The 19868-nt window shown below is 42.8% G+C and overlaps 2 protein-coding genes across 5 annotated transcripts in view; both read left to right on the top strand.

The window, feature by feature from the left end:
* Nucleotides 1-11992, top strand: part of ARFGEF2 (ADP ribosylation factor guanine nucleotide exchange factor 2) — a 56896-nt gene extending 44904 nt beyond the window's left edge. For 2 of the 4 annotated variants that reach the window (XM_014609664.3, XM_014609663.3), the window contains exons 31-39: nt 1039-1174; nt 2113-2251; nt 2337-2391; nt 2674-2788; nt 3152-3282; nt 4867-5035; nt 5833-5971; nt 6571-6688; nt 8139-11992. In XM_014609664.3, the coding sequence (XP_014465150.1) occupies nt 1039-1174; nt 2113-2251; nt 2337-2391; nt 2674-2788; nt 3152-3282; nt 4867-5035; nt 5833-5971; nt 6571-6688; nt 8139-8315 (1179 nt within the window). In that variant the 3' untranslated portion in view covers nt 8316-11992. Of the gene's footprint in view, nt 1-1038; nt 1175-2112; nt 2252-2336; nt 2392-2673; nt 2789-3151; nt 3283-4866; nt 5036-5832; nt 5972-6570; nt 6689-8138 lie in introns of those variants that run through there. The other 2 variants (XM_019484534.2, XM_014609665.3) reach the window with 2 other exon arrangements.
* Nucleotides 11993-15431: 3439 nt separating this feature from the next.
* Nucleotides 15432-19868, top strand: part of CSE1L (chromosome segregation 1 like) — a 34365-nt gene continuing 29928 nt past the window's right edge. Inside the window, exon 1 of the mRNA XM_006275905.4 lies at nt 15432-15537. The gene's annotated coding sequence lies outside the window, so the exon portion shown is untranslated. The remainder of the gene's footprint in view (nt 15538-19868) is intronic.

The raw sequence follows: 19868 nt of genomic DNA, 5'->3' as shown, positions 1-19868 counted from the left end.
CCTAGCTCCACATGGGCAGTGGTATCATAGGTATTCATTCTCCAACATGTCATCTTCTGAGATTTGCCTGTTTCCCCTTGAATCGGCACTCCCCACTGTGCACACGCAGTCCCTGCACTTACGCGCCACTGGAGGGAAGCTCCATGCACTGGCGTCAGCTGCCTTCACTGCTTCCTGCTGTGCAAGTCCTGGGACTCTGCCGGAAGTGGAGAGGAGCCCTGACCCCTACTTCCCTGTGGATTCCTGGGACCTGTGCAGCAGGGACCGGTGAAGGCAGCCTGCTCCAGTGCCTGGGGCTTTCCTCTTGTGGCACATGAGTGGGGGCTGTGCGTGCATGGTGGGGAGTGCTGGTGATAGAGGCAGCCTGAGCAGGCTGCCCCCCTCACTGCAGTGTGCACCACTGGCCAGAGCTGCACACCACTGGGCAACAGCACCTGCACCAGGCTCGAGCGCCTCCTGCCTGCTGCTGCTGCGCCATGGGGGAACTGTACAGAGGGTCCCCACGCCCCCCCCCCCCACCATCCCTCACACCCCACAAATGCCACACACCCACACCCTGCCCTAATATCATCCCCCACACGCACATCCACCCACAGACAATACAAGACTAAGAATTTATTTTTGAGTTATTATGCAATCACCTCCTATATACACTACGCAAACAAATGACATATTTTTCTGTAACAAAATTAAAATGTTATAGTAGATGTTTGACTTTTAATGCATGATTTGTTTGTTTTTTTTTTCTGGTTCTAAGATGGCAACCCCCCCCTCCTAAAAGGAGCATTTCTGGGGAGCAAGGGGAGGGACTTCAGTTGGCAAGGGTCTGGGTTAGGAGTGGGACTTGTCCCAAGATGACAACAAGGGGGGGCAGGGTAACTATCAAGGGGCAGGACTATCCATGTGGTCCTCAAGCTCACCAAACCTCATTAAGTGGCCCTCCACCTGAAATAATTGCCTGCCCCTGCTGTATCAGAACCTGTTCTCTCCATTCACTTTGTACCACAAAGAAATTAAAAGCCTCTCATTTTCTTACAGAAATCTGAATGGATGACAACTACATGTAACCATGCACTTTACGCAATCTGTGATGTATTTACACAGTTCTATGAAGCTTTAAATGAGATCCTTCTTCCTGATATATTTGCACAGTTACACTGGTGTGTAAAACAAGGTAGCTTATTCACATACATATGTGTGGTGTTAATTTGATAGACCTTTTATAAACATGTTAGCCTCTTCTCAAAGAAATTAAAGCAGGAAAAACAAAGCACTATTTATATATCCATGAATAACTCGTTTCCAAGGATAATTCCTTCGTGCCATTTAGTTAATTAGCCTTTCCTGTGAATGTTTCTTGTTTTGCTGAGCATGGTGATACTTGGAGCTTGACTTCATTTTGCTCTGTCATGAATTATGTTGACACTCCGCCATTTAGCTTTTTTTCTTTTGTCAAAAACTAGTTTTTCATCCTTGGCTGGATGAACAAAGTACTTCATTCTCTTACAATTTGAAAATAACCCCAATAGTCTGTATATAGCATCCTAGAAAGTTACTCTTATGTAACTATTTATCTAAATAATCCAACTCGTATGTATGTCATTTTTTTAAGTTCTTGTGTAAACTACTAACATGGAATGTTTGTAGGTGGTTAGGAGGGCGGAAGTAATTTTGAACTTTTAAATTTTTGTCCTTAACCTACATACATGGGAAGAGTTAAGTCTGTTTGATCTCCTGACCTCCATCCAGTATAGTGTCCTGGACTTTATTCCCAGCTCTGCCATTAATCTGTTCTGTGACCAAGACAAGAGGCTTCATATCTCAGCCTCTTTCTTTGCCACCCTTTTTGTCCCTTGAATCCTGTCTTCTCAAGGTTGGAATTCTTACTACCTTTATCTCCCATTTGGTACAAAAGAGCTTTACTCTTAGCGGTATTATAATGCACATTCATTATGACTGCAGTTTGGTAGGCTTTGAGCTATTGGTGGAACTGTTGCTTGTACCAAGTCTTCACATTATAAAATGTGCACAACTGTTAGTGAATGTTTTAGTTCTTATTGTTTTATCAGGCAGGCTTGTAGAATCTAATAAATAAGGGTAATTTATTTACAGATAATGAACAGCTGGCTCGATCAGGTACCAATTGTCTAGAAAACTTGGTAATACTAAATGGAGAAAAATTCAGTCCTGAAGTTTGGGACCAAACATGCAATTGTATGCTGGAAATCTTCAAAACCACCATTCCTCATGTGTAAGTTAGCTCAAACAAAAAATTGATACAGTATGTGAAGTCGAGATAAATGGATTTATGATATTTTCTCTCTTTCTCTGTGAAGCCTGCTTACGTGGAGACCAGCAGGAATGGATGATGATGTTTCTGAAAAGCATTTGGTAAGAATGAATTTGCGCCATTTAATTAAATTTGGGGGTGGGTGCAACTAGAAACATTTAGTGTGGTAAATGTATTTGTAAAGATAACAGCTAAACCTAGCGCACTGCATTACTTTGTATTTAGACCAGTGGGAAATAGGAGCATCAAATGCAGCACAAGAACAAGACATTTATAGAAATAACTTAAGGCCAGGATTGATTTAAATAATCAGAAAAGTGAGGGCTGGGACAAATTAAGTATATTGGATTAATGGAAGTTCCTGTGATACTGTTCTCTTCTAGGATGTTGACTTAGATCGCCAGTCTCTGAGCAGCGTGGACAAAAATGCTTCAGAAAGGGGACAGAGTCAGTTTTCAAATCCAACAGATGAGAGCTGGAAAGGTGGTCCTTATGCAAGTAAGTATGCATTTTAGTGTCAACTTCAGTTTCCTCAAACACCTAGTCATTGGCTTAAGCAGTTATTTCAAGAAAAGAGTTGCTCTCTAGTTTTTGGAGGGGGTGGGTGGTTAGGCTTCTTTACTTGGAGACCTAAGGCATTTTAGGATACCTGAAAACCTTTAATGAAAAATTCCTAGCCAAGGTATGGTCTAAGCTTTGCTTCTACTATGGTTATAATGAAGAAAATGTTTCCTGTGCAATGATTTAAAGATAATTAAAAAAATAACGGGGTGTGAAGAAGCAGACCTAAATGATTTTTGGAATGTCCTATTTGTCTATCATAAATTACTTCTAAAACTTAATATTGCTGTATTCCATCAGACCAGAAACTATTTGCCAACCTCCTTATTAAGTGTGTGGTGCAGCTGGAACTGATACAGACCATTGATAGTATAGTATTTTATCCAGCAACTAGCAAGAAGGAAGATGCTGAGCACATGGCTGCAGCTCAGGTAAGGACTCTTCTTTGCACTGTAGTAACAGACTGTATGTACTATCCTTTTCCTGAAAGAGGCATTTCTTTTTTATGCAGCTCTGAAGACAGACTCCAGTTTGTTTTTATTTGTGGCTTTAACATTTTCATTCTCTAGAGGGGAGTAGGGAAGGTGATTTATTTCTTTGCTTCCTACCTATCATAGCAGATAAACTTGGCAAGGGGCCATGGTTAAGTGCCAAAACTTAACTTATAATGCTTATTAGCAGGTTGTCTATGGTAAAAAGGTTCTTTTTTTAAAAGTTGAGTTCCAGTCATTTGGTCTTCAAGGGAGTGTACACAGCCCACTATTTATTCCATAGAAGGCCTGGGTTGGGGTTTTGGACCAGAGGAACCTTATCTGTGTTAATGCTTGGTTAGGTACCTCTTACTTTTATACTGCGGTAGAGAAGCATCTGACATTTGGATGATGTGCTTCATGCCAGTTGGTCGGTATGCATTTATCCAGAAGCTGGTGCATTTCCTTAACAACATACAGCAGCACTTAGACATATGGAATGAAATATCTGGCTAGTTAACTTGTCTGGCAGTCTCTTTAGTAGGGCTGTGCAAAGCTTTGGTCCCTGATTTTGATTCAGCCCGATTCGGTGGCCAAATCCAAATCGAATCAAGAGACCCTTTAATCTCTTCGAATTGAATTGGAATCCTCTCAGTCAATTCGGAGAGATTCAGAAAGATTCAACTATTCGGAAAGAGACACAGCTTTTTAAATGTTTTTTTTTTTTTCTACATACCTGAAGGTACCGGGTGGCTTGTGAATGCCAAGATGCTGGGGTGGATGGACCATCCCATAGGATCATGGAGGGGGCTCCCCAGCACGCTCAGCAGCAGGCCTGGAAGTGGACCAGAAGCACTTCCAGTCCACTTCTGGGTCTGCTGGCAAGTGCGCTGCCAGTGCAGAAGTGGACCAGAAATAGTTCTGGTCCACTTCTGGGTTCACTGCTGAGCACGCAGGAGGCGGGGGGAGCCCTGCACTCCTGTGGGATGCTCCATCTGCCCCAGCATTTCAGTGTTTATGAGCCATACTGGTACCTCGAGGTATGTAGAAAAAACATTTAAACATTTTAAAGCTGTGTCTGTTGCCGAATCACTGATTCTTCAAATCAGCATTGAATCCAAATTGAATTGGCCCAATTTGGACACCCCTGCTCTTTAGAAACCTACAGATCATGAATCAGCCCCAAAGGATATGTGGTGCTTTGTATCATTCGGCAATGATTTTGCATTGTCTTGAAATAGAGATCTTGCTTGGTTCCAGGTTCTCTTACCAATGGTTGATATCAACGCTGCACTTTTTTTGCTAGTATATTTGTAAAAACAAGGTACTGAATTGCAGGACAGCACTGAAATGCACAGAGACAGCCCTGGCATCTTCTAGACTTATGGAAACATTATTAATCATATTCTGCTCTTTTAATAAAGTTCACATGTATCTGCATTGATAAACTTGGTCTGGTTTTACACCAGTGCACGGCCTGTAAAGTGTAAAAGTGAGGGTGGGTTTAGCTCTGTTTTAAATACAATCTTCTCTTGCTTTATATAGAGAGATGCCCTGGATGCAGATATCCACATTGACACAGAAGACCAAGGAATGTATAAGTACATGTCTTCACATCACCTCTTTAAATTATTGGATTGTTTGCAAGAGTCTCATTCATTTTCCAAAGCCTTTAATTCCAATTATGAACAGCGAACTGTCTTATGGAGAGCAGGTAGGCATATCTTACCTAGTAGGAATCATGTAAAAATGTGTAGCATTGCAGAAGCATATTTCTTCAATTGGACTCAATACTGCCTTTTTATTAGTACTTAATCACATAGTACTTCAATGATACATTTAACCCTTTAGATTAGGTGGCTTTTGATTATTCCTTCAATTTTGTAACTAAATACCTAATTCATTTCCACCATGGGGGGGAAAAAATGTGACGGGGAAATAGTGGATTTAGTTGCCAGCAATTCCAAATTACAATTTAGAAATCTATTTTGGAAGAGTTGCTAGTAAGAGGTATGCAATTTGGTTCCTTTTGTGGAAATGTCATGACCACAAATCATTAGACCACCTAGAGAAGGCTTTTTGCCATTTTGGTCTTCTTGTGTGTTTGCATATTTTAATGAAACTATATAAAATATACAATATGCAATTCCAAGGCAAGTGAGAAGTCTTTTCTGTGACTGCATCTGGAAGCAATAGTGAAAATCTCCAAAGAGTTTAGAGGGAAACCCAGGACATACCGGATTACAAATCTGAGCTTTGCAGTAATGGGCAACCCTTATTACCAGTGGATCCACATCAAACCTTAGAGAAGTTGAGATGTTGTGCCTACACAGGCTGAAAAATGACCGTATCTTTTTTTCTTTTTTTTAATATACACTGTATGTTTGTCATCTCTCAAAATGCACTACAATAGGTTTCTCCACTCTGCTGGATCTTGAACTTCAACTTTGTTTTTCCTGATTTTAAGCAAATGTAGATGGATGTTCCAATGTGTAATTAATTGATTTCTAGGGTTCAAGGGTAAGTCAAAACCCAATCTTTTAAAACAAGAGACCAGCAGCTTGGCTTGTTGCTTGAGAATCCTCTTCCGAATGTATGTTGACGAAAACCGTAGAGACTCCTGGGATGCGATACAACACCGACTTCTAAAGTAAGAATGAGATATTACATAAAAATCTAGGGCCTCAAGATGTCTCTAACCCCAAGAGATTTTGTCGGTCTAGCTGGACAAAGAATTCATTGGGCCATTGAGACAAAGTTTATCAACCCCTCTCAAATGAGAGAAATTGGAGGCTCATGCTGGGTTTGGAGGGGAAATGTTGGTAGAGCTGTACCTGTTATGAGGATCAGGAAAGGATTTCACTCTCCAGATTATCAGACTGATGCCTTTTTAAAAACAATGTTCTTGTAAAAAAAACAAAAACAAAACAAAAAAACTCATTACTGGAGCAGGAGGGAAAAACCCTTGGCCATCATACCAGTAGCAAGCATCAATTTTAAAGCAAGCATTTATGCCAACTACAGTCACCTATAGCAACTCCCATAAACTAAAATCTATGGAAGCAAACCACTGTACTTGCGTAAAGCTAACCGATTTGATTGGAAATATTCACATGCAAGTGCAGCTCATTGGGGAACACAAACTACTGCAGTCACAAATGGGACACACAATGTGTACATGCTTTTTTCCCCTGTATCTTAAGGTTTGTATGCTTATGAACTAATTAATTTATGAATACTTTCTTCTAGTGTGTGCAGTGAAGCATTAGCCTATTTTATCACGGTGAATTCAGAAAGCCACAGAGAGGCCTGGACCAATCTCCTATTGTTGCTGTTAACAAAAACACTAAAAATCAGTGATGAAAAGGTAAGATAAGGCTAGAAACCAGTTGTATTTACTACCAGATATAGCAGGGGTAGGCAAAATGCGGCCCAGGGGCCAGATGCAGCCCACCAAGCCATTTTATCCAGCCCACAGGGCCCTTAACAAATTTAGAAAATTAATATTTATCTGCCATGGGCTTCCTGTCACGCGGCTCTCGATGATGGCCGAGATATAGTCTCTGTCATACCTTCATTGCTGCTAAATGTTCATTCAAGTGTCTGATCTTGCCATCTGTTAGTAAAAATGTAAATTTTCCTTTTGCAGAAGTTAGATCAGTTTTCTTAATGTGTATTTTGCAAGCTTGCCACAGTACATACATGAAGCCTTGCACTGATTCCCAGAGCTGGGGCAGAGAAATATTTACATTTTGTTAATGATACTTATGGCATATTTATTTGTACATGTGTAATGTAGTTACAAGGAAAAGTTTACATTGTACAGCTTGCATTAAATCTGTATGGTTGTGAAACTATGCTAAACTTAATGAATCCTGAGCTTATATTTACACTGATTTCCTGCTAGTCGATAGTGATGGAGGTTTATCACCATGCATCATGTCAGTGTAAACTAAAGCACTTTGGTGATATTGGTACTCCTTGCAGCATAGTTCAGAAAGGTAAAGTTAAAGTAGCCCAGTTTTCTTGGTGATTTGTTTTAATTCAGTTACTGCAACAGCCTGTTGACAAACTTAGGGTTACCATACATCCGGGTTTTCCCAGACACGTCCTTTTTTTGGCCCTCTGTCCTCATGTCCAGGTGGGTTTTTAAAAATGCAAGCAAATGTCCAGGTTTTTTCTTTGCCTCTATTTTCCCAGGCACTAGCAGTTTGGCTGCTTGGGGCTGGGAGCAGCAGGCAAGATGATTGGCTGGGGGGGGGTCGGGGGTCATGTACTCTTAGCTTGGGACCCAGCAAACTGCTCTGAGAGAAGAAACGTGAATAAACTGTGTGGTTAGCAGGGGTAGGGGCTAGGGTGCTGGGAGTTCGGAGTGAGGGGCACTGGGGAGCAGGGGCTTAGGAGTGAGGGGCAGTAGGGTGTGGGCATATCACTTCCCTTCTCCTCCCCACAAGTGTCTCTTTTTTTGAAACTGGAAATATGGTAACCCTACCAAATTTTATTAAGCCAACTTTTCAAAATATATAGTCTTTAAACACTTTTTCATAGCAATACATATGATAATTACAGTAAGAAATTCTGGACACTGCAATACGTACTGGTCTTGTCTCATTATCATGTGGTTTGGGGAGGTGCTGTTGTGGCTTTTCAGGCATTTTTAATGAGAAACTGCCTTCCCTTGTTGCTGGAGCATCTGGTGACCGTTCCCACAGTTCAGTGGAGTACAACTGGGAAACACAGTGACAAATCCTAAATTTTATGCCAATAAGTGTTCTAGGGAATAGCCATAACTTGCATCATGTTATTTTCCATAACAGTTTAAAGCGCATGCTTCAACGTATTACCCATACCTATGTGAAATCATGCAGTTTGACCTGATTCCTGAGCTCCGAGTTGTGCTACGGAAGTTCTTCCTGCGAATAGGTGTAGTGTTCAAAATCTGGATGCCGGAGGAGCAGTTACGGACAACTGGGACCCCCTTACCTTCATGGTAGCCTCAAGTAAAACTGGTCACTGCTGCTTACTCGCAATGCTTCAGCTATGGTACGTTCAAGGAATGGATTCAAAAGGAGAAAAATGATTGGTACCTCTCGGCAAGCCAAACTGATCAGGAAGCCATTTTATTTTCTCTCTCTCTTTCCCTTTCTCTCTTTTTTTTAAACAGATTTGTTTTGCCCACCCTGACAAAAATGGCTATCAGCAGTGTTCATTTTCTTTCATATTGTTGCTTACAGTTAATACAGTAGGTGTATAAAGTCTGTTTGTTTCAATGTTAGTCATGCTTATGATCAAGTCTGTCTTTTTGAATCTGTTATTTCAATTGTTCAGTCTTACACTTCCTAGCTAATTTCAGTAAATCTGCTGCAGACAGTTTCTTAGTGGAAATTACTCCCCCTGGAAATATTGAATATAGTTGTATAGGCTTGTGATGTTAGCACGTGTTCATAATAAAATATATATTGCAGTGGCTAATGACCACCGAAGATCATGCTGGACTTTTTTTTTTTTCCTGTGTGTACACATGACTAGAACAGTTAGTGTTTTGTTGTCTGGCTGTAGATGATACCAGTTTGGAGAAAATTTCCCCCCCACTCCTTTCCTCCCCCCCCTCCCCCCCCTCCAATTAACAAGTTATTTTTACAATCAGTTTTGAAGCAGTGGTTCACCTTCCTACAATTTGGTTTTTATGGAAGGTTTGTTTTGCATCAAGAATACACAGTAATACGTATTTTAATTCAGCTCGTGAACGTTTCGTATTTGAAAGCACTGAGTTGGAAAGCACTTTAAACTTTCCATTGACATTTATACATTGTCTGATCATGGAAAGCGCACCTAAAATAAGGTTACATTCAAGAATAGGATTATTTGAGGTTTGGGGTTTTTTTTCTTTAAAATAAAAGTGCACACTGAACAAATGAAATGAAAATGGTATTGGTTTGTCAACCTTTTCCCTTCTGAATATATAATATATATATATATATATATATATATAGATATGTATACATTTAGTAGTACGGATGTCTATTTAGCCAGAAGTAATCTATCTTTAATACATATCAGGATATGTCTATTTTTACTGCAGATCTGAGTATTGGTTGTTTTTTTAATGCCTCATCTTCCAGGTTCTGTCAGTGTATTTGTGGAAGAAAAGTAAATTCTAGTTTCCACCAGGACTGCTGTAGTTTAAATTTTAAAACAAGCAAAGTATTAAGCACACATGTACTGCAGTATAGTTTCCAATATACTTTCTGTTTGGAAGCCACAAAAAAGAAGCCTGTGATTAAACTTTGAAGTTTCATTAGCCCTAGTGATTTACATTTTTGTAAGGCCAGATTCTAGTGTTCTAGATTTGTTAGCAATTCCTGTGATGCAGTATCAGTTTTAGTTGAAGTACAACAGAATCAAACCTTGTCCACAGTATTATCTCTAATAAACAGTTTAGAGATTCGACAGAAATGGCTAGATTGAAAGATAGTAAAGGATATGTATGGTGGTGAAGAGTCTGATCCATCTTTCCAATATGTTATTAATGATGTCAGTTCAGTTTTTCTAGTGTAATTAATTTTCCCACATTCACATTTAAGGGAGTTCATTTTTTGTGGGATTTTTCAAACGGTGCTCTTCAGTTAATTGATTTTGTTGTGTTTATACCGCATGGGCTTTATTATGGCCAGAAGTACTCTAAGGTTTTCATGTACCTTATTTTCTTCTTTTAAAAATTATTTTTTCTACCAAAGAAAGTCAATTGCAGAGTTGTTTTTTTTATTACCTTTTTAAGTATACAGTAGATAAGATAGATAGATATATATATACACACTACCTATGTAGAAAGGATCATATGGCTATAGTTTACTCGGAATACAGATGAGTAATTGCATATTAATTGCTGCATTTGAAATTATTATACATCCTTTTACACTGTACTGTAAATTGTATAGTCACTTATTCCCTGGTACTGCGTCATTTCATCAACTCCAGTAAACGTCAGTTATTTATTCTTTCATTTTGGAACTGTAACGGTGAATTGAAAATATACTTTTTTTTCCTGCCCTAAACTTTAAATAGAACGGTACATTTTTCCTATGTTTGAATGTTTTAGCATTTTATTAATGAAATGTACAATCCTATCTCCTGTCAGAACATAACTTTTTTAAGTTGCTCCTTCTGTTAGGCAGCATAAGAGCATTGCAATTGTCTTCTGATTTGTTCAGATTTTACAGATTTTTTTTTTTTTTTAACAACTGTTGCATTCTAGGCTTTCTTTCATTACAAAATTGCGTTGAAGCACTTTTTTTGTTGTTTGCATACAGGGTTTATCCAGATACTAAAACTGAGGATCTTTCTTGATGTTGGAGCATCTTTAAGGCAGCCTTAAGTATTCCTTTACTTATTTAGGAAAGAGTTTTTTATCAGTCTGTCAGCAATTAAGAAATTAATCATATGACATCAGAATTATAGATTTATGCTGTATTGCATGGAGAGCAGAAACAGTGTAACAGTCTTATTCCTGCCTCCAAGACTTCTGATGGTTGATTGTATATACTAGATCAATAGAGAATGGTGCATCAGTAACTACACTGTTCAAAACACTTTTTTTACCAGCTGTTTGCTTCTCTGTACCTTTGGAAAGGCCATAACCCATGGGCATCATTATAACAAAGCTGAGAATGCTCTGTCAAAACTCCAAAAGTAATCACTACTACACTGGCTTGGATCTTGTGCCAGGTTCTGCTAGCAACGACTCCCACTGCTTGTGGTAAAGCTTCTCTTTGGCTTTAATACGACTATGTTTGAGATTGGGGGTCCATGTTAGCATATCCAGAAAAAGATCTGGCACTTGTATGCAGTATATGAACTCTATTCAGGCATTGCATTTTAAATGTGTACAAGCTAATTAAGATGTTATGCAACAAATTATAGGTAAATATAAGTTCATAACAGTATAAATGTGGAGGATCTGCATGTTCTTATGATTTTGTTTCTCCTTAATGGGACTCTTTCAAGTGGGTGGGCATGGGAAAAATCTTTTTCATTTGGTAATTGGGATAACCCTGAAAAAACCCTCTTCTTGTTTCTTTCACTTGTTCTGGTGCAAGAGCATGTTATGTTTTGACCCTTGGCTTTTTCTCATTTCAATTTCACTAATTCTATTTCTATAATATCTAAAATATAGGCAGAATAAGAGTCTGGAATAGCTCCTAGGTAAAATGTCTGTAATTGTGTAAGCAAGCCAAATGATTTAAAAGAATGGAAAAAGGAGGTAAATTGTATCCTTGGCCTGAAGTACAAGTGTGTTTTGGTTTTTTTTGTTGGTTTTTTTTTCCTTTTGTCAAAGGCACAGCTACCTTAACATCTATGATCTCTTACATTTTTTCTGCCACTTTAAGGAAAATGTACTTTCTGTGCAAAATGTATGTCTTACCTATTTAAAATGCCTAAATTAGTTGCTAGTTACTTTCATAAAGATCTCCTTATTAAGTGCATTTTAATATCAGTAATTTAATGAACAGCATTCCTTGCCCAATGGATGTATACATTTTTTGAGAGAATAGCAGAATTATTATATAATATGAAAAGCTATGTAAAGTTTTCTACATAAAATTATGTATAATACTGTTATAATATTCCATGCTTTAATCGGGTGGTAAATCAATAAAATTTTAAAGCTGAAGTTTTGCTTTTTAATTCAGTGGTTAAAATTTGTATGAAACTGTTTGCTGTATTCTGTTTGGAATATAACCATTCACGGGTACAGACTTCTTTTGAGTCTTTCATGTATGTTGAGTAGCAAATGCATGGAAATAGTGAGTTAAGAAGTGTAACACAGAAAAATATTTTTTTCCCTTAGAGCTGACATGGAAAGACATTTTTGGCTAGTTAACCACTCGTTCTGCTCATTATTAGCAATGGCTTTAATTAACCCAGCGATTTCCCAACCTTTTTAGACTCAAGGCACCCGAGGGTTGGGGGCCAGGAGGGATGCTAGCTATTAGTGAAATTTAAACCCTTCACTACTGAAATAAAACAATTCTTGTGTTGTAAAGAAGTGAGACCAAAAGAGGTCAGAATGCCTTTGACACGCTGGATTATTTTAGATATCTGGTGACTCATGTGTAGGCATGGCAGTTGCACACCTAATATTGCACAACACTCCCAAAATGATTTAATGGCTTCTTGGTTGAGAATCACTGACTTAACCATTAATATAATGGAAGGGTGCTAAACCATCCATAATTTAAATCATTTAAACTTATGGAATTTTTTACCATTTTTTTTTTTTTTTTTTTTTTTGAGGATGTTCCATGTAGGTGGCAGCTTTTAAAAGTACACAGAGTAGCTCACTATTCATGTTTCATTAAATGTAAGCTACTATTTGTAAAATTCCCTCCAACTCTTTTCTATGAAGAGCAAAAAAGTGCAAGTCCTTACTTACTAAGTTTGCATAAGAGGTTTCCTTTCCTAGGCTTCATTTCCATAGAGCAGTCTGTAAGGAAGGGCTGGATGGTAATGCCTGTTAATTCACTAATCAAAAAGTCTGCTTTCTTGATCAATACCCTCTTCAAATTACAAAGCTCACTAGAGCTGTATTTTTTGTAGGGGCCTGGCATGTTGAGATTAGGCAAAACATATTTCCTCTAAAGGTAGCCTGTAAATAGCAGATTCCTGCCTGCTCCTCTAAAATGTTAGTAAAATGAGTAGTTTTTGTTTTTTACTTTTTAACATGAAATACAGATGAAGCAGTAATTGAAACAACCAGCTGATTAATTTATGGTTTTAAAATACCCCTTGGGCACAATTCTAATATTATAAAAGCCTAAGTCTGGCTGTCTGTAACACTTTATTCGCACTCTGATTGGCTGATGGAAACAGCCAATCGGAGTGCTCCAAGCATGGGGGAGTGCTGCTATGATTCTGAAGCCCCACCAAGGACAGAGAGAGTGGGGAGCAGAGGTCGGCAGTGCTGGCCTCGACTTCCCCACCCCGCTCCCTGCAAGTGGTGCCGAGGACCGGATGGTGGGTGAGGGAGCCAAGGCCAGCAGGTCTGGCCTTGGCTTCCCACCCCACTCCCTGCAAGAAGCAGAACAGCGGCAACATAGGGCATTAGGTGGTGGCACTCCATCCCAACCCCCTTTTCTCGTCATTCTTGATGGGCAATTGGCTAGTTGTAATATAAAACTGTTTCTCTCCTCTCCTGGGACAGGTAGAGATCTTGTCTTAATCTACATCCATATTTTGTAGTTCTGCTACAGTTGCAGCAAAACACTAGTTTTAAGGGTTCTCAGTTTAAACTCTTCCCACTGCATTGCTTCATATAAGCAAAATGTAAGCTTAGGTGAAGCCCTAAGGCAGATAATATGCATTTTGCCAAAAGTACAAATTCCTTACCTAAATTTTCTAACTTTTTGTTGATTCCTTTTCTTGCCCTAGCAGGAAAAGTGTCATGGCTTTGAGAATAAAGGAAACTAGCTTCCTCGCATAAAGAATTAAAAGGTTCCATACCAACTGGCCATATTAGAAGAATCACAATGGGTATACTACAGTAGACTGTCCTTTATCAGTATGTCTTCAACATGTTGTCCTATTAAGAGAATGCATAAGACTATGCATAAAAATTTATTGTGGTGGTTTGTCTTCTAAAACAGCATTGTTTTAGCTTAGTGATGCCTAGGGTCAGTATCACAGGGTGACTTGTTTTGCACTTCTCAATTTATTATGTTATAAGAATTAAGTAGTCTTTACTGGAAAATAGCATTAGAGGAGACTTCCTGGTCTATAAAGCCCAGTCTTCTCCTATTGCAAGCACCCATGTACTATAAATTCCTCTGAAATCCTACTGGAAGGCTGTTCCAGAACATCCAATCTCTGTTGGCTAGAAACTTTCTCTTACTTTCCAGCCTAAATGCAGTGGGTCTTAACCTCCTTAGACTCCATCTACCCCTGGGAAAGTTCTAGCTTTTAATTTTCACTTTTTTTTGCCTAAAGAAAAATAGTGCTGTTTTTCTGTTGTAAAGACCTCCAAAAGACTGCAACTGTGGATCTCTATTTGAAACCTCTGGGTTTATCTTGTGAATCATGCTTGTAAATCCAACAGTACTAACATTGCATAGTGCCTGTTGTTTTTGTTGCTGAAGTCTCGGGAACTGGTGCCAGCAAAAATCGCAGGTAGGAGATTCTAACACTAATCTTACCTTCAAGACTAACTATAGGCTTGGTAGTCTACAACCACCATTCTAACATGTTTTGGCCTAACAGGTACATGAGACCAAGTGTTAAAAGCATTTGTGTCTGTAGCAAAGTAGGTGGCATACCACACAGACTGCCCTGGGCTGTTCACTGAGCTTCTCCATTTCCATTTCAAAACAAATCATCTGTAACCTCCCACCTGGGCTTGTTACACAGCTTTTCTAGGTGTTCCTGTTCCAGCCTAATCCTGGTACTACACTACTTATACCTAGTACCCATCTGTCAGCAGGAGAGAGCACCTGGCAGAGTTTGGCTCAGGTTCGCTAGTCAGGCCTTCTCCAGCCACCACCTTAGCAAAGCCTTTGTGCGAGCAGTACATATTTGCTAGTGCCCCCGGGATGCCTATAGCCTAAAACACTCCCTCCGTGGGGTTGCCAGGCCCCCCAGGGTGCTGTTTCCCCGGCTGAGGAGCACTGGCTCGTGGCGCTGCTGGGCTTGAGCTTTCAATGGCAAGAGGGGGGCAAAAGTGGCGCTGGCTCCTGTGGCTGCCCAGGCTCCGGCACAGCAGGCACGGAGAGGCGCTCACCGGGCTAACGCAGGGCGCAGCCGCTCGGGTTTCTGACCGCCCGCGGAGGCAGGGGCCAAATCCCAGCGGCTCTGCGCGGTCACCCGCTGGGATGTCCCGAAGGCGCCGGACTCCGCTTCCAGCCGCAGCGGCTGCTCCCGCTTCATGCCTGGAGACGAGACCGGGTCGCCGCACGCAGCTTAGCGGGGAGCCACTGGCAGTTTGCACGTGGGCTGCACCAAGCCCCGGGTGCATTGTGGGAGGCGACCGATGATTGGCCGGGGCTCCTCTGGAGGCAGGCGGACGCGGATTGGTTCGAGCCGGGCGCGTTCCAGAAGCTGGTCGCCGATTGGCGCGTAGGGCCGTGCTGCGTGATGCGGTCACCGCGCCGGCGCCGCGCCCTCTCGCTGAGGTTTGAATGTGAAGCGGAGCCGGAGCGCTCGGAGCCGCCGAGGGGGACGTGTCAGGTGAGACTGAGCCGCGGGGCGGCGCGGGGGGGGCCTCGGCGGCGCGACTCTCCGGGCGGCATCTCTGACAGCCTCCCCCGCCCGGCTCTGCCCCTCGGCCCGCACCCGGGGCCCGCGGCGCAGGGGGAGGCGCACACAACCATGCTGTCATGGCGCGGGCCCGCCTCTTGCGCCTGGGCCCGCGCCCATTGGTCCGTGGGTCGAAGGAGAGCGCGAAGTGCCTTCGTGATTGGCCCGCACCCCTGTCAGTCGAGGGCGCGATAAGTTTGTGTGGCCTGACGCGAGGGGCTGCTTCAGGTGCTTACCCCAGGCCTGGAGCGCGCGGGGCCCGTCCTCGTCCCCCCATCCTCCGGGCGGGCTCCCTGCGGGGGGCAACGCCGTGCTCGGCCTTGTCCGCTCCCCCCACGTGCTGCTTAAATTCAGCAGACCTCCCCCACCTCTCAGGCTGGGCCTGGCTTACCTCATCGAAGGGCCTCCCTGGGCCGTTGACAGGGAGGAGGGCGGGTGTCGCCCCAGGGAGCGGACGGGGCCAAGGCTTATGCGGGGAGGAGAAAGCCGTGCTGACGGAGGGAAGGCCTAGTCCAGAGCTAGGGGCAAGGCAGGAGGGAGCATGGCCCCCCCCCTTCCCCTTCCCCTTCCCCTTCCCCTTGCATTAATGCTGGCTGGGAATGAAAGCAGGGTCCTAAAGATGTGGCGCAAGTCGTGAAACCATGGCCCTGACAGGGAGACCCCATCAGATGGTCAACTGTAAGACTCGTGTGCACCGCCCTGCGTTCAATGCCTTTATGCTTCTGTTGCCCATCCGAAATGGGGATGGGATGGTAGCTCCACTGAGGAAGTCAATCCGCTGGATTGTTGTTTTGGGAGAAGGTCGAGATGCAGTAGTGGGGAGCAAGTTTTTAGTAGAAGTGTGTTGATGTATCAGGTCAGCACCGATAACAGGAAAATGTAATATTATCAGCAACTGGCTTTATTTGGCCAACAATGTCACCGATAAATGCCGCATGTGCATCTGCAGCTGCTGCATGGATGCGGCCAGGAGAGCAGCCCGGCAGCTTGCAGGGCAGCATCTGGCTGGTAAGTCTGTGGGGGAAGGGGCGTGGGGAGAACAGATAGCCCCCACTGGGTGAGGGAGGGAGTGGGGCAGGTGCTGCCCAGCCGAAGTGGTGAATGCAACCCTGCGGGCAGCTCATCCTGGAAGCACGGGGGGGGGGTAGGTGGACAGAGGATGGCTCCCCAACATTCCATGCCCCCCAAGGGGGACACGGGGGGTGGGGGGGGGTATGTGCACCCCTTGGGTTTGTGCACGGAGTGAGGGCTGGCTGCCCACTACAGACTCAAGATCGGGATTGTGGCGGCCTTTTCTTGGCTGGGGGGGGCTGCCCTTGGGGCGGGTAGGGATGGGGCGGGCTCAGTTGCACGGGGTGGGCAGTGGCATGGCAGCATTGGGAGGGGTGGCTGCAGGAGGACTGTGGGGAACTTTGGGGTGGCTGTAGCCCCCCAACCCAGTCCCACAGCCACCCTTGCTCAGGACATTGTGCTGTGCTGCAGCTGAACCCGCCCCACCTTGAGCACAGCCCCAGCCCAGCTGCTCAGCTGGGAAGAGGCTGGCGGAGTCCCTGGCCCTAAGCCTGTAGCAGGCAGCCCACCCTCGCCCCGCGCAAAATCCGGGGCGGGATATATGGCCCTCATGCCTCCTCCAGGGGTGCACCCAGTGGTAGGGAACTGCTCCCCATCCCTCTCCATACCCCCTGGATGAGCTACCCACTGCTCTGTCTCATACCCCACCCCGGGGTCGCATTCACCACCCTGCCTTGGCAGTCCCTGCCCCACTCTCTCCCTCACTGTGAGGGCCTCGGTCTGCCCCGCCCACCCCTTCCCTCCCAGCAGACTTACTGGCCAGACACGGCTCTCCATGCTCCCTGGCTGCATTCCTGTAAATCAGCTATTGGATCAGTATCGGCTGATATAGTCGATTAATAATCGGCCATCAGTATTGGCCAAATAAATCTTTATTGTGTACCCCTAGTTTTTAGTTGTCAACTGTGATAAAATATTACCAGCAGTGATAGCTGAGAGGAAGCGGAAAATATCAGAACACAAGACCAACCTTGCTGCAAGTGTGTAGGCACCATCCTGTGCAGCTGAGTGTGATGGTCTCCAACTGAGTATGAAAGAGAAAAAGGGTTTGTCTCTTTGTTTTTTGAGAAGGCGTGGCAGTAACTGGAATACTAACACACAGAGACCCCTCTCTGTCTCCTCCTCCATCTCCTGTCAGATAACCTTGTACAATCAGTTGCTTGGCATTATTTTTTTCCAGACATGGGGGTGAGGGAGGGGAATCCCACTCAGACTGCTATGTGACTCCACTTTCTGTCTTGCCACTAGGGAAATCCTATACTTCTTTTCAAAGTACTGTTGCTTGGTGATCTAGAATTAAGCACTAACTTTCCATGAAATTCAGATCTGATAATTGATATAGCAGAAATGCAATGTTCTCCAAATTACTTTTGTGGAATTTCATGAAGAGAAGACTAGGGAAAAGGAGCAGTATGTCATGATTGCTTTTTTTTTTTCAGCTGATATACCAGCCCTGAGTTAACATGGTTTTCTCCTTGAAGGATTATTTTAGTATGTCTCCATTTGGATATTTAGCCAGAGAAAATTTCAGAAACATTTTTTTCTGCTCTAGATGTACTTGTTTTCTTTAATATGCACCTTGAAGCCTTAATGTTATGTCTTTTAATATAAGAAAAGTTGCTGATAATATTTTGCCACAGTTTGCAACTAAGAACCTGCTCACCACACTTCATGAATAGATCCATTGTTGTTTAGCTGAAGCTGACATGAGCCTTTTTATTTCAGGGAAACTTCTTATATATGGGAAGCAAAGGTGTGGAAAGGGACCATAAAGGGACTTCATTGTCTTGTTGTATGTGATGGCTTTTGTTATCTGATGGTACAGGGATCCTAGGAGAAAAGCCCATCCTGCTCTGGAGAATGAAAGTCTGAGATATAGGCTATCCAATGATCTAACACAGCTGTCCAGCTGGCAGCGTGTGGCCTGCATGTGCCCCCCAAGGTGTTAAACTGCAGCCCCTAGGCTCCTGGTTTGGATGCTGCTCCTCCCTTTGCTCCCTTGCTGCTCTCGCACCCTCCAGTTTCTCATGCCTGCCCTCACCCTTGGGAGTTGGATTGGGTAGAGCTGGGCAGGCAGGGCCGTAAATGGCACATTGGAGGCTATGCATTGCAGTGGGGAGTCCTGAACCACTTAGAAGTTGGACAGCCCTGGTCTGACAGGAACAGATACAGTCTGAAGAAGTTTTGAAAGTCAGGAGATTGCCAGAGGATTCATAATTGTCAGAGTTAATTGTTTCCTCCAGGAGTTTCTAGGGAGGATAGACTTGTAGAATAAGAAAATAAGGACCTGAGGCTGACAGGAACAGAACTGGCAATTAGTAGTCAACACTTTTTTTTAAATCTTTCACAAGAATATCTCTTCTTTCCTAGTGGTAACAGCAAAGGGCAAGAACAGTATATGAGATGAGAAATAGGAAATAGAGAAGGAAAGATGTAATAAAAATGAAAAATCAACAAAGCATGTCTTGTTTCTGTCAATCTTATCCAGTGAGTGAATGGGGAAGTGGACTGAGAGGACATTTGAAGTGTTTCTTACCTCTGTGGCCATTGGTTGAAGTCTACACATGTAACAAGTAAAACAAGTCTCAGGATGGAGAAATATGTATTATATAGCTGTGTAATAACTTGCTATCAAGGTCTGGGCTTTGTGCTGCTACTGTCAGCCTGCTTATTTCACAACAGTAGGTTCTGTGACTTGAAAGAGAGATTTATGTAAGAAAGTAATTTTTTTATTTATTTTACTGAGATGGGTGGATGAATATAATTTGTCAGTCCCAGTATTGTTTTTTGTCTATTACATTGATTGTGATGGTTGATATCAGATAATAAATGGGACCATAATTTGGAGGGGTAAAACTCCAGAGAAAAGTGAGGCCTGTTTTGAAGGCCAGGGCATAAAATGTGCTCCATGTAATGGCTACCCACAAACCTGTTCAGAAGAGCTTAAGTATAGGCACTTTTTTGCTGTCTCTTTAAAATGGTGAAAGTATACCCTTTTAAAGGCAAAAAAAATACAAGCAGTCCTCAACTTACAACATTTTGAGTTGCACTGAATGGCACTTACAACGTTTATAAATTGACACCCTGTTTCAACTTTTTGATCAGTTTCGACTTTACGACACTTGATCCAATGCAACGCCATGCCAGCAAACAAGTTCACTGCGTCACCCATCTCCCTGCAGAACATCTGT

This window comes from Alligator mississippiensis, chromosome 9 (assembly GCF_030867095.1).
Source record: "Alligator mississippiensis isolate rAllMis1 chromosome 9, rAllMis1, whole genome shotgun sequence".
Classification (NCBI taxonomy): Eukaryota; Metazoa; Chordata; order Crocodylia; family Alligatoridae; genus Alligator; species Alligator mississippiensis.
The sequence above is the reverse complement of the archived record's forward strand: the minus strand, read 5'-3'. Positions and strand labels throughout refer to the sequence as shown.